Source organism: Hippocampus bargibanti, linkage group LG12, assembly GCF_051943395.1.
Source record: "Hippocampus bargibanti isolate YZ-2025 linkage group LG12, ASM5194339v1, whole genome shotgun sequence".
Taxonomy (NCBI): domain Eukaryota; kingdom Metazoa; phylum Chordata; class Actinopteri; order Syngnathiformes; family Syngnathidae; genus Hippocampus; species Hippocampus bargibanti.
In genome coordinates this window covers 3728285-3742792 of record NC_142745.1, presented here as the reverse complement: position 1 = coordinate 3742792, position 14508 = coordinate 3728285, and the positions used below count along the sequence as shown (strand labels likewise).

The window sequence follows — 14508 nt, the reverse complement described above, 5'->3', positions numbered from 1 at the left end:
CTACACACAACATACCTTATTCTATGTATAATAAATGTGCTATTGTATTGTAATAAAAGAAATACACTGCATTGTATCATAAAGTCACTTTATTTACATTTGTGATGGTCATTGATGGCTTGATGGAATGATGTTGGAGGTCGAAGGTCAAAGGGAATTGCTGTTTGGAAAGAGAGGCACATTACATGAGGACTGTAATTAAAGAAATAAACTGTGCTTTAAAATAAAGTTTTATTTGCCTTTTTGATGGCCGTTGATGGCTTATGGAAAGAGTCACCTTCCAAAGTTTTAACTTAACCTTTGGTGCTGTTCGGTCGTGTGCTTCCGCCGAAGATCACTCTGCCAGCCGTGGTGGGTGTGTATTATGAAAATAGTGCTTATTATAAGGTTTAATTTTCAGAAATTTGAAGTTTGTAAGACGTTTGTAAGATAAGGTGTTTGTAAGTTGAGGTTTCACTGTATTTAGTCATTATTTTAAGCCAGTAATTATTTCCCCATTGTGAATCAAATAATGGTTTTATGATCTTGTACTTTATGTGAGAATCATCCTGTGTGCTTTTCTTTCCACAGATTTTGTTCGACCAGGCTCAAAGGTCAATCAAGCAGCAGCTTCATGCTTTCATTAAAGAGTAAGTTTATTATTGATTGGATTATTCTTTTTCTGAGCTTCCTTTTTGGCCTAAATCATGCAAATAGAACCGATCCTCTGATAAACGATAAAAAAAAACATATATTCCGATCTTGAAACCCCAAACCCCCAATGACCGAAGTGCGCCACGTTTCCCCAAAAGTGACGTGCGCAAGTTCAAGGATACCAAGAAGCAATTTGATCGCGTGCGAGAAGACATGGAGCTGGCTCAGGTGAAGAACGCCCAGGCCCCCAGGAACAAAGTCCACGAGGCGGAGGAGGCCACGCAAGCTCTGGTCCTCAGCCGCAAAGCCTTCAGGCATCTTGCCCTGGACTATGTCCTGCAGGTGAGCCACATGCAACAAAGAAGTGTCCTCATGGGGGCGCCAAATCCCTACAGCTACTTAACCTCAATTCATGAATCTCTGGCACTTTTTAATTGTGTCAAAAAAAAAAACAATTAAAAGAAATGAGCTGCATTAATTAAAGTGCTGCGTTTTTTTTTTCTTGACAGATTAATGTGCTTCAGGCAAGAAAGAAGTTTGAAATCCTGGATGCGGTGAGAAACTCACATTTATCTCCTTCAGTTTCACATGAGCGTTACCGGTCATGTCCGCTATTCTGGAGATAACAACAGAATGCTTCTCATCCCGTGCAGATGCTTTCTTTCATGCGTGCCCAGTACACTCTTTTCCAACAAGGTTTCAACATTCTGGATGAAATTGACCCCTACATGAAAAAGTTGGCTGCCCAGGTGAGGAAAACCAAATGCGCATAAGCTCCCACGTGTCAAATAAACACAACTCCTTTGGTTTAGCGAGCCTGCCTCGATGACTGTTTTTAATCTGCTTTCCCTCCAGATGTCGGAGCATCTGCTCGTTCTTTCAAGTTTCACCTTAATGTGGTTCCCATTTCCATGTTCCCGTGTCTGATTTTGTTTCGTGTCTATTTCTTGCTTTGTGCAGCTGGATCAGCTCGTCATCGACTCGGCGGTGGAAAAAAGGGAGTTGGAGCATAAGCATGCCCTCATCCAGCAAAGGGTGAGAGAAGAAAACGTTGCCGCGTATCAAATTGTTGTTATCATTATAATCGCGTGCTAATTGAAGCAGATTTTCAGGGCTTAAAAGACAACCGACGTCACTTTTTTGTTTTTTTATTTAGTTTAAATTATAATTGTGTAAAATTAAATAACTCATTCACTGCCATTCTCGACTTTATTCAGGAATTGAAAATATGACGTCGAGCACCATTCCCGAATTAGTTCGGGTTTTGTTTTTTTCTTGCTTGGGTGCTGATAAAGTGCTGGCTAGACCTCTGACAATGTTTTTCCCTTCCACAATGGGCAGATTTTCCCTTTTTTCCATGTTAGCGCGCTTTATAAACCGATATGTATGTATATATTGCATCTTATTTTGGACAGCTTCCCTCATTTCAAGTTACATACAACCCCAGACCATTATAATGTAGGAATCAACTCTTTTTTTTGATGAAAGAGTGAGTCCAAGGTTTCTAACACTGTATTGAATGTTTATGTAGTCCTAAAACTCAATATTCTGTGGGTTCTGCAATTCAAGTGACAATGACAAAAACACTGGCGCCCGAGTGGACGCATTTTTGCACATCATCTGGCAGTGAATGAGTTGATTAATTGTCATTAAAATGACAATGTGTAAAAAAAAAAATCTAAAGGTAATCTAATGCAATGTGTGTGTTTTTCTCCCTTTGCCATCAAATGGTGCCATTCTTCTTCAGACTCTGATGCAGGTGAGTTTGTTTTGCATTCATAGCCAAAACATCAGACTCCAACCATGCGGGTTCCCCTTGTTTTTATATCGGGACGTGAATCACCTGAGACATTTCGCACAGATGGATAAGACATTTTCGTGCATACATTTGTGCAAGCGTTTCATGAGTATCCGAGGAAATTTGATACAAGTCAATGTGATGAATGTCTACTTTTGTGTCACAACATTCCCAATGAATCGCTTTTTAGGGTGATTATTGTTTGGCAACAGGATTTTACCGAACATGTGTGCTTGGCCGGTTGAACTCTTTTGGTTGTTGAATGCATGTATGACTTTGTGTTTCTCTTTTGCGCACTTTCACACCACCACAGACATAAACGCACCATCTGCAACGAACCTATTGATTCAGGTTTATGGTCATCACACGGTGTCTCCCTCTATAAACTTGCCCTGAATAGATCAGTCACTCAGTCTGCTTCACATTGATTAACAACCCTCCCTCCCCCGTTCACACACACACACACACACTTAATTATGTCTTTGTGATGAAAATTGTTTTGACACACCTCATTTCCGAAAACTAACAATCACGGCAAAGTGACTGATAGGAATCATTTTCAAGTATTTCCCAACTTTTATTGAGCCGAGACAGACATTTTATGTTTGAACAATACAATTGCACCAAGCAAAAATGGAATAAAAACTACAGTATGAATGCTAAAATGGTGGTGGGCTCCCGTTTAATTGAACATATGGCTTTCCGCCACCAAATTGTCACTCTGCCAGGCACACCTCCAAAGTTTGCTGCATTGGAACTCCCATCGTGGCACAGAGCAGTCCACCAGTCTGCCAATCGCACACAGTGAGCCTTCCACTGGCGCCAAAATCAGATTCTGCCACTATTTGCGTTCTGCTGCAGATGCGCTGGCTCTGAAAACGGATCCCATTGTGTCACGGGAGCATTTTCCTTTCACGCTGTTGTTGTGAAAATGTGGCTGACGTTATTTCCCCTCACAAGCATTTAAATCCCTCTCAGTATTGGTTGTTGTTGGTTTACAGGCTTAGTTATTGTTATGCGTGGTTGTAATTTTTTTTTTTCAATATCATTCTTTTTGTTTTTCTTCTTGCAATTGATCAATCGGATTGTCCGCCGAAAGAGCCGCTTCAAGCTGAGCTGTCAAAAGCGTACGATAATGCAAAACCTAATCCCGATAAACCTCACAGATTGGGATTATGGCAGAGGCAGGAATGGAACTGTTATTCTGAGTAGTAGCGCAGCTGGCCCGACTTTGATTTGGGTCCGTAGTTTTGGGCTGAGTAAATACTGGGCCGTCGACGAGAGGACAAAAGGTCACCGGAGATTGGAGAGATGTGATGGTGCACCAGTCTAGTCGTAACCCACTTCTTCTCCTAGCCAAACGCAACAGATGGTATTAGCGCACACACACACACACACACACACACACACGAGTGTGAGAGCCAATGTGAGGGCAAGTGAATTATAGTCAACGGCCCGCTTGGTGTTTTTATACAAGGAAATGTGGAGCTGTTAAAAACATATCAGAGTACTGTACCCTTTCCTTGTCTGGTGTGGGTTTTTTTTGGTTTGTTTTCCAATGCCACTTACGTGCATACAAAGTCTTAATGTGACATTAGAAATGTTGCCATTAGCCTGATTAGCCCCTCGGTGTCCACATCTGCTGTCCTGCACGTTTTCGATATTCGGATTCAAATAATCAGTTCATCCGCAAACTCTACAGAAATCCGATAGCAATCATTGAGCCACCTGTGCGCTGCGTTCTTGAAGTCGCGGCTGATTTAAGGTGGGAAGCGCGAGCTACACGCCGGTGCACGGGGAGCCATAATGTCAGCTTGATTAGGCAGGAACAGTTGTCACGTCCACAGACAGATGGAAAGCCGACTCCTACATAAAAGCTCGGATGTCGCCGCAAACTCGACAAAGGGAGGTGCTACCGAGCGATTGAAATGTTTGATCCGCCGATCCGGCAGCCGCCGTGGGGTCACGAGGGCACGGGGACCTCACAGCTGTATGGAAATGAGCACCCGTGGCACTTGCACAAGGCGGGGCGGCGTGCGGTCCAGCACGTGGTCGTGGAGGTACAGCACGAGCGGGCTGCTATTATTCTCGATGGAGATGGGATGAGCTTTGCACTTGTTGATCAACGACGTGTGAGACATGACGCAGATCGTCTTTTCTCCACCACATTTATTTCTCAATTCATTTTATTTCATTTAACTTGTTTTTCAACATGCTGTTGGATGTCAGTGTGGTAAAGATGAAGATACTCGGATGGTTGAGCTATTCACTGGTGAGGAAAGTTGTTCTTTCCTTGAAAGAAAGAATGACAAAACTATTGCGGTTGACACTTGCTTCACTTGCACTTGTGGTAAATATCCGTAAATGTTACATATGCGTTGACTTGTTTTGTTCCATCTATGTCCTAGTTGTCCATTGCATTGGGTTATTCACATTTGTATTTATCTCTATTTAATTTAAAACAGATTCTTATCTTACAGACAGTGTGTAGTGGTTATTTACAGAAAAAGAGAATACAACACAAGTTTACTGTTATTTACATGATGTCCCTGAACGCATCAAATGCGGAGACGTTTGTATTTATTTACAAAAAAGAAAATTCAGAAACTCCAATTTGCACAATTTAAAAAAATGTGTGATGTCACATTTACAACAATTGGTTGCACAAAATAAATTTTTTAATCCGGCCCGTCGAACTGGTCCAAATTATAGTAAAAACAGTGTCTGAAACTCATGACAAAAAGCTAGCAGACACCAGGGCAGACAACTCTGAAAAGTTGCTGGCCCCATTTTCCAGGTATCCGCGAAATAGTATGTAAATGCCATATCTTGTATATTCCTTGAGACAAATGTAAGAACTGCTAAGGGCTATTTTTCACGTTTGCAAAGACAGTTAATAAATTGGGTTGTAGTGTTCTTACTGTGCTGAGGTTTGCACACACTACATTTAATGCTTTTGTATATCCGGACCCAAACACTCCCTCCAAATGCGCCTGGCATGGCCGGCCCCTCTTTCAAATTTTAGAACCCATTATGGCCCGCCAGTCAAAACGTTTGCCCACCCCTGCATTAAAAAAGGAGTTAATTCCCAAATTATCTAGGTCGGGAGTTATCTGAGCTTGAAATGGGGACGGCTGTACAAAAGGCAAATGCTGCCCCCTCGTGGAACGGAAAAAACATTGCCAGAGGTCTGACCAGCACTTTATCGGCAACCCCTCCGAAGAAAAAAACAAAACCCGAACAAATTTGGGAATGGCACTCCACGTCTAATTTTCAATTCCCGAATAAATTCAGGATTGGCAGTGAATTAGTTAATAAAGGTTAATACAATCTAAAAATTAATCTCATCTAATCACTCTGTAGTGGAGTAACTCTTGAATAAGGAGTCATAGGGAGTCAACTGCACGTGTGATGGAGGGTATTCTTCTCACATTAAGAGGATTTTTAACATTTATTGTTACTAACCACTGAGAATAAAAGAAAGAAATGTAGAAGCACTTTTTTTTTTCGCCACGTTGTTGTTTTTGGTATAATAAATCCCCTTAACAAAAGGAAAAGCTGCCCTTGGAGCCGCCTTATCTTTTTTTTTCATTTTCCATCCTTTTGTCGTCCACCTTAGTTGAACAAGTGGCTCCCGGATTGAATTCTCTTTCTGGGGGGATTGCAGCTTTGTGGTGACAGAAGCTGTGCGGGTTGACGAGATAAATAAAAAGGCACAGTAGTAGATGTCGCAATGTGGAAAGGTAACCTGAGAAACAGATGGCTTCCCATTCACCTCGGCTCAATGGAAACGCCGCCTAAACCGATTGCTCACTCCTCATTTGAGTCACCCGACACTCACAATGGAGACACTGTTCAAAATAACGTCACGACGTCATCTCTCAATATGTGATTAGCATATAATTGTTGACTAAACATAGACTTCTCGAAATCCTCATTGAATTGTAATAAGCATCCAATGGATGATTACATTTTTTTCTCTCATTTACAAATGAATCAGGAGCTTGATTCCAAATTTCAACAGTGATTTTTAAAGGACAACTGACGTCTCCGGACAAGTTGTGTCCATAATTTGTAAAATGGCTTCAAATGCCTCCTACTGAGCGTATTTTACAAAGATTCCACCGCATATAGCTATATTTTACCTTTTAACACTCGCGCTGAATATTCCGGAAGTCTTATTTTTGAGTTGGTGACGAGTCCTGACCCTACGTCACTGAAGGAACGCCCCTGACCAAAAAAAGGACACATTGTAGCAGTCCTTCCATCACGTCAATGCATTTTGCTGTACTTTGGTCTGAAAACGTCATGTAGTACCAAAAAGAGGCAGAAGAAGGTGACAAAGCTCAATGTAAGGAATTAATCAGCCTGTGGAAACGGGCTGATTAATTCCTCACACGGCTTTGTCGCCATTTTCTGCCTTTTTTGGGTGTGACATTTCCCACCCCTGATGCCTCAAAATGACACAGAATAAATTCTTTAATCGATTGCAAACATGTATGCTTTCCTCTTCAGAACTATTTGAATCATATTCATAACTGTATGAGTAACAAGAAAGCATATTCTCCGAATCTGAAGCCATTGTTTTGATTCTTGGGGACGTCTTGGGGTGACGCCACGAACAAGGGGGCGAGACCTTCTGAAACTGGCCACTTCCGGGTTCATTTTTTTGCAGATTTTGGACACTTTACGTCATCTTTATTGGTGTTTTGCATTTTACTAAAAATATCATACTGCGTGTTTTGGGTATTTTAGATGCTATAAAACGTTTTTCCAATGTCAGTTAGGAAACAAAAAAGTGATGTCGATTGTCCTTTAAGTAACGTATCCCCGCAGGATTTTTCCTACGATGACCCCAAGTTGGAGTTCAATGTGGATGCCCCTAATGGTGTGGTCATGGAGGGCTACCTCTTCAAGAGAGCCAGCAATGCTTTTAAGACCTGGAACAGGTAAAGTGTAACACTATAAGGTAGTTCATCTGAAATAGTGAAGTGTGATGTGATGACGGGAGGAGGCACGTGTGACCATGGCGAACCTTACTAGAATAAAATGTAATTGCACAGCCACTGCTGTAGGTGGCAGTGTTGCTTTCACTGTCAGAGTTTTAGCTCCTCAGCAGAGGTACCCCTCAAATCTTAATTTGTGAAACGCAATGCCAAAGTCAGCATTTCTGTCTTCCCTTCACAATCTGAATTGAAGAAATTGATATCGGATGTTCAATCACTTCAATAGTGAAGCAGTCAACTGTCTCATATTTCCTCGCTCTGTATTTTAAATTTTTGAACTACAGTATATTTTTATCTCTATTTTTAGTCATTTTTGAGATAATCTGTGATAAATTCGAAAGATTGCATCACATCATTCCCCCATTTCTCCTTGCAAGGCGATGGTTTTCCATCCAGAACAGCCAACTGGTCTACCAAAAGAAACTGAAGGTACAATTGAATGATCTCGTTCAGTCGCATATGCTTTTATCTGTGATGTTTCTGTCCTAAATCCAACAAAATAGTGATTGAGACGCTCCTCTCCTCAGGATTCTTTGACTGTGGTCGTGGAGGACCTGAGGCTGTGCTCTGTCAAACCCTGTGAAGACAACGAGAGGAGATTCTGTTTCGAAGTGGTTTCACCGACCAAGTAAGTCTAATTATGCACATTCCCACCCAATAAGGATAGAAAATATACATTGGAACTTGTCGTTTTACTGATCTAAATGTCCCTTCGTCATTAGTCGTATCGCAAGTCGCTGTCAGAAGTAATTTAGCGTTGGTGACTCATCTGCTGTTGCTTCACAAATTTAATGTCATGTCTAAGTCTCCCACTTGTGCAACAAAGAACTCTTTGTGATTCAACCAATGACTAAATCATCAGCGACTCCCCAAATGACCGAAAACTTAAAAGTCGCTTTGTTGAAGAAACGCCACAATCCAATTCAGCGACGTGGCCGTGTGAAAAGTGCTTTTCCGTCACCTTTGTTAGAAGCTGCATGCTACAGGCCGAATCGGAGAAACTAAGGCAGGCGTGGATCCAAGCGGTCCAGGCAAGCATCGCCTCGGCTTACAAAGACATCGCCGACAACTACTACATTGAGGTATGACGAGCGGAACCATTTTGTCATTAACGAGCGACGACGCGTCATGTTTCAACGATGCTTCCTTGTCTCCGTAGCGTCTGGATCGCACAGCCTCGCCCTCCACGAGCAGCATCGATTCAGCCAGTGAGCCCAGAGACAGAGGCGAAAGGGCCGAGAAGGGACTCCGGGGAGGTGGCGAAGGACTTCTCCAGAGGGTGCAGAACCTTCCGGGCAATGAATTGTGTTGTGACTGCGGCCAGAGCGCTCCCTGCTGGGCCTCCATCAACCTCGGAGTGCTGCTGTGCATCGAGTGCTCAGGAATCCACAGGTTCATCTTCCTATTCTTCTGTCCAGATAAATCCAGGAACGCTCTCCTATATGCACTTGCCAACAACAAGACTGAGAATTATCGTGATCAAAATAAATAAAAAAAGAATACATTTCCTACTGTGTTGATCACTAAGGTCCCAAGTGAGCTGGCGTTTATCCTTTTTGCTAGACGGTGTACACCCTGGACTAGTTTCCAGCCCATTCGCATGCATGTAGAAAAACACCCATGAATTCTCATATAGTAAAAAAAATTAATAATAATAATAATAGAATAAAAATCGTCATTTAAATCATTATAATACCAACAATAATAATAAGAATAATAGTAATAATAATAGTAATAGTGACAGTAATAGTAACAGTAAAAGTAATAATAGTAGTAATAACAGCAATAATAATATTAATAAGAATAGTAATAAGAATAATAACAACAATAATAACAGTAATAATGATAATAGTAATACTAATAACAATGATAATAGTAACAGTAATAATAACAACAGTAATAGTAACAGTAGCATTAAATAATAATAGTAATAGTAATTCTCATATAGTAACAAATAAATAATAATAATATAATAAAAATCGTCATATAAAATGTCATATAAATCGTTATAATAACAATAAGAAGAAGAAGAATAACAGTAATAATAACATTAATAGTAATAGTGAAAATAATAATAATGTAAGAATAATAATAGTAGTAATAATAATAATAATGATAGTAACAATAATAACAGCAATACTGATAATAATAATAATAATATGAATAATATATAATAATAGTAATACTAATAACAAAAACAATATTATTATTTTTATTATTATTATTACATATTAATAATAATAATAATAATAATACTTATTATTATTATTATTATTATTATTATTATTATTATTATTATTATTATTAATTTCATTTCTTTTGTTTCATCACTTTGTTGCTGTGAAATGTAAATTTCTCCATTGCGAGACTAATAAAGGCCAATCCAATTATGATTATTATAATAATAATTATTATTATTATTATTGTTCTTATTGTTATTATTGTTGTGCAAAAGCTTCCACACACATACTCCAGTTTTTTGTTTAGAAAGTCCATTTTCACGACTCCAAAGTGTATTGTTATTATTATTAATATTATTATTATTATTATTATTATTATTATTATTATTATTGTAAATTACAACAAAAATATTTTTTTACGTTTTATTTATTTATTTATTCCAGGAGTCTTGGCGTCCATTGTTCTAAAGTGCGATCACTGACCCTTGACTCATGGGAGCCGGAACTACTCAAGGTCAGTCGTTCTTCTGTTTCTAATATTCGTCCCACTTAAAGGACAAACGACGTCTCCGGACAAGTTGTGTCCATAATTTGTAAAATGGCTTCAAATGACTTCTACTGAGCGTATTTTACAGATTCCACCGCATATAGCGAGATTTTACGTTTTAAGACTCGTGCTGAATATTCAGGAAGTCTTGTTTTTGAGTTGGTGATGAGTCCGTACGTGACGTCACGAAAGGACCGCCCCCTGACCAAAAAAAGACATTGTAGCGGTCCTTCCATCACGTCAATGTATTTTGCTGTACTTCTTTGGTCTGAGAATCGTGTTGCACCCAAAAGCCGCCAGAAGAGGGCATCCAAGCTCCATATAAGGAATTTATCAGCATGTGGAAACGGAGGTGGCCACAGGAGGTCGCCATTTTGTGCCTCTTTTTTTGGGTGAGAGATTTTCCCCCAATGTTGCCTCAAAATGGCACAAATAAATTCTTTAATCGATTGCAAACATGTAAGCTTTCCTCTTCAGAACTATTTGAATCATATTCATAACTGGATGTGTAACAAGAAAGCATATTCTCCGAATCCGAAGCCATTATTTTGATTTACTCGCAATGCAAGACGTCCTGGCGTGACGTCACGAAGTGGGGGCGGGACTTTCTGAAAATGCCCAACTCGCGGCTCAATTTTTTGCAGATTTTGGACACTTTAAGTCATTTTTATTGGTGTTTTGCATTTGACTAAAAATATCAGTGCGTGTTTTGGGTATTTTAGATGCTATAAAACGTTTTTCTGGTGTCAGTTAAAAAACAAAAAAGTGGCGTCGGTTGCCCTTTAAGGTTGCAAAGTTGCCTTTCAATGTTGTAAACTTTCAAACACAACAGGGATTCATATTATTGAAGATTCTTTTTTTTCCCCACAACGTTCTGTAACACATATCTCTCCCGCTTTTGTGTTCAGCTAATGTGTGAATTAGGCAACACTGTGATCAATCAAATTTATGAAGGAGCCTGCCAGGAGCTCGGCTTGAAAAAGCCCAGACCGTCCAGCACAAGGTTTGCCTTTTGAGCCCTGCGCAATCCATGTTCACTTCCTCCTTCCAACATTTTTGTCTTTGTTGCTCCAGACAGGAGAAAGAAGCTTGGATTAAGTCCAAATACGTAGAGAAGCGCTTCCTAAAGAAGATGAGTGGAAGCGAGGCGTTGGCGGAAGGTGAAAGGAAATTGCGACCGTGGACGGTGAAGAAGTGCCAGCGACACAACAGCTCAATCCGGGCGCCAAACAAAGTCCGCAGGAAATACCATCGCTACGAGCCCGGCAGTGCCTCGCCTGCGAATCTCTCAGCAGGTCAGTGGGACAAAAAGTCTCTTGGACGTTTTGTGATGATGAGCGGATCCGGAACCAACCAACCTCTCTCCATTACTCTTGTGAACCTTTGGCAGCAGCTGCAGCCAAGTTTCGTCGGGATTCCCTTTTCTGTCCAGATGAGCTGGACTCCCTCTTTTCCTATTTCGACACGGGCTCGGGACCACGCAGTAAGTTCACTTGACCTTGTAGAGGTTGGTGTTAACTCACAAATGAGCAAATATTGGCGCTCAGGGGCCCCCAGAGATGGCGCTATGCCCACAAGAGACACCGTATGTAATAATTAACGTGTCCGTGGCTTGGCGTGGTTTGGCCCCGCAGGCTTGAGCAGCGACAGCGGCTTGGGAGGAAGCACCGACGGCAGTACAGACATCCTGGTGTTTGGTTCTGTGGTGGACAGCGTCACAGAAGAAGGTTCGTTCACATATAAACACCAGTGCTAAACTTCATAGCAGGTGACACTGGTGAGTTGCTTGTAGAACAAACGGGCAGGCTAATCATGTTGGTCTTAGGTCTAACTAGACTAACTAGTACATGCTGATATCATATTTAATTGAATTGGATTTTGTTTTGTTTTTTTGTTTTTTTGTTTTAATTTGTTTTGTTTTAATTTGTTTTATTTTGTTCTATTTAATCTGTTCTGTTTTGTTGTTTTGTTCTATTTTGTTCTATTTTTGTCTTATTTTATTTAGTTCTTATTTTATTTTATTTTGAAGTATTTTATTTTGTTCTAATTTATTTTGTTCTAATTTATTTTAATGTATTTTATTTTGTTCTAATTTATTTTGATTTATTTTAATTTAATTTGTTCAAATTTATTTTATTTTGTTCTAATTCATTTTATTTTATTTTGTTCTAATTTATTTTGATTTATTTTAATTTAATTTGTTGTAATTTTGATTTATTTTAATTTAATTTGTTCAAATTTTGATTTATTTTAATTTAATTTGTTCTCATTTATTTTATTTTATTTTGTTCTAATTTACTTTATTTTATTTTGTTCTGATTCATTTTAATTTGTTCTAATTTTGATTAATTTTAATTAAATTTGTTCTAATTCTGCTTTATTTATTTTAATTTCTTGTATTTTTTTCTAATTTTGATTTCATTTATTTTTTTGCTGTATTTATTTTGATTTTATTTGATTTTATTATTATTATTACTATTTTTACAAAAGCGACTCCTCTCCAGTCGACTTCAAAGTGGCAGCTTGTTTTTATCAACTTTGCAAGCAACCAATCGTATTTCACCCTGCCTCAGAAATCCCCTGGAAAAATATTAAACAAATTACTCGAAACAAATTATTAAACAAATTTGCTCATTACTAGTATCGGATAGTATGAGCAGTTTTTGAAACTGTGACTTTTTAAAACCATTTAGTTCAGAAAACGTGTTTCACTTGCTCTGAAAATGCATTTGAGGCAATAAAAAGTTGATATGATCCTCACATCCAAACAAAAGGCTCAATCTTCATGTTTTCACTTCTATATGTGTCAGGTTGGCACTCTGCGGCCTAAATAGACACTAATTTCATCATAAACCATGAAGAAAACATTTAGTTCAGAAAACGTGTTTCACTTGCTCTGGTAATGCGTTTGAGGCAATAAAAAGTGACGCACTCCTACCAAAGTTGTTTTCTTTTGGGGAATTATGGGAACCACCTCAAAAATATTTAGCAACATTAAAGTCAAATTTTGTCCTACTCTTGTCCGCTAGAAGAGGAATCGGAGGAGTCTTCCAGTGGTGAGGTAGAAATTGAACAGGAAGTACCATCAGACCCCGAGGACCCCCGAGAGCTCCACCCCGGGGCGCTGCTCCACCGCTCGTCCCGCCTGCATAATTTGCCCCTCATGGCGGAGGCGCTGGCTCACGGCGCCGACGTCCACGCTCCAAGTGAGGACGAGGATGGGAAAACGCCGCTCATACAGGCTGTGATGGGGGTGAGAGGATCATTTATTATTTTATGACAGGATTGGTTATAACGGTTGACCAGTTTAAAATGTTTGTCTCCATCAGGGCTCTCTGATAGCTTGCGAGTTCCTACTTCAGAATGGAGCTGACGTCAACCAGAGGGACATGAGAGGGAGGGGCCCGCTGCATCACGCCACCTACCTGGGACACACCGGGTACGCCGCCGAGTGACTTCCTTCTTGGAAGGAGGCGATCTTTCTACTTGATGTCCATCTCATGGGACTAAATGTGTGCTGTACAGCCAGGTGTGTCTGTTTCTGAAGAGAGGGGCGTCGCAGACAGAGGTGGATGAGCAAGGCTACGACCCGCTTAGCATCGCCGTCCAAGCGGCAAATGCAGATATCGTCACTCTGTAAGGAAGACCTTCTTGAATCTCATCCGTTTTTTTATTTTACTTTATCACCTTTTACGAATTTTTTTTTACATTAATCCATGTGGGTTTTCTTAAAGTTGATTAGTTGTGTTTATTAATCTGATTTCATTTTTAGTTTGTTGAATAATTTGTGGATTATAAATAAAAATCCCAATATTTCATTGTCAAAATACACTATTTTTATTATTTTGCAAAAAAAAATGAAATTAAAATTGAAACATTTTATTTTACTCAACATTTGGTTCATTAAATAGGTGTGATTACTGTAATGTCAAATATACCTGCTGGCCAAAATCCAAGCCAAACCCTATGCATCATTAAAAAAGAAATATAATATAATAATAATATAAAATTAAATTAATATGAATAACAATATAACATATAAACAATATAAAATATAAAATAGGAAATATGAAATAAAATAAAATGTCAATAAAATATCAAATATGAAAGAATAAAATAAAGAAATAAATACAACAATAAATATAAAAAATAAAAATACATAAAATATATAAAATCCAAAACAATAAAAATAAATGTGACAAAAATGTTTATAATAAAATAAATTAAATAAAATATAACAATAATAAAATAAAATGCATGTATATAAAATACAATACTGTAACATGAAATTAAAATACATCAAATACAACATATCAAATAATTTAAAAATTTAAAAATTTAAAA

The 14508-nt window shown here is 38.8% G+C and overlaps 1 protein-coding gene across 10 annotated transcripts in view; it reads left to right on the top strand.

The window, feature by feature from the left end:
- Positions 1–14508, top strand: part of LOC148890017 (arf-GAP with coiled-coil, ANK repeat and PH domain-containing protein 3-like) — a 61853-nt gene that overhangs the window by 40374 nt on the left and 6971 nt on the right. For 2 of the 10 annotated variants that reach the window (XM_089009946.1, XM_089009944.1), the window contains exons 5-23: positions 571–629; positions 792–975; positions 1143–1187; positions 1287–1382; positions 1594–1668; positions 2381–2392; positions 7268–7380; positions 7815–7866; positions 7965–8065; positions 8408–8519; positions 8597–8829; positions 10062–10131; positions 11073–11167; positions 11239–11459; positions 11558–11647; positions 11799–11891; positions 13194–13417; positions 13494–13603; positions 13690–13800. In XM_089009946.1, the coding sequence (XP_088866072.1) occupies positions 571–629; positions 792–975; positions 1143–1187; positions 1287–1382; positions 1594–1668; positions 2381–2392; positions 7268–7380; positions 7815–7866; positions 7965–8065; positions 8408–8519; positions 8597–8829; positions 10062–10131; positions 11073–11167; positions 11239–11459; positions 11558–11647; positions 11799–11891; positions 13194–13417; positions 13494–13603; positions 13690–13800 (2096 nt within the window). Of the gene's footprint in view, positions 1–570; positions 630–791; positions 976–1142; positions 1188–1286; positions 1383–1593; positions 1669–2380; positions 2393–7267; positions 7381–7814; positions 7867–7964; positions 8066–8407; positions 8520–8596; positions 8830–10061; positions 10132–11072; positions 11168–11238; positions 11460–11554; positions 11649–11790; positions 11892–13193; positions 13418–13493; positions 13604–13689; positions 13801–14508 lie in introns of all 10 variants that reach the window. The other 8 variants (XM_089009945.1, XM_089009941.1, XM_089009940.1 and 5 more) reach the window with 5 other exon arrangements.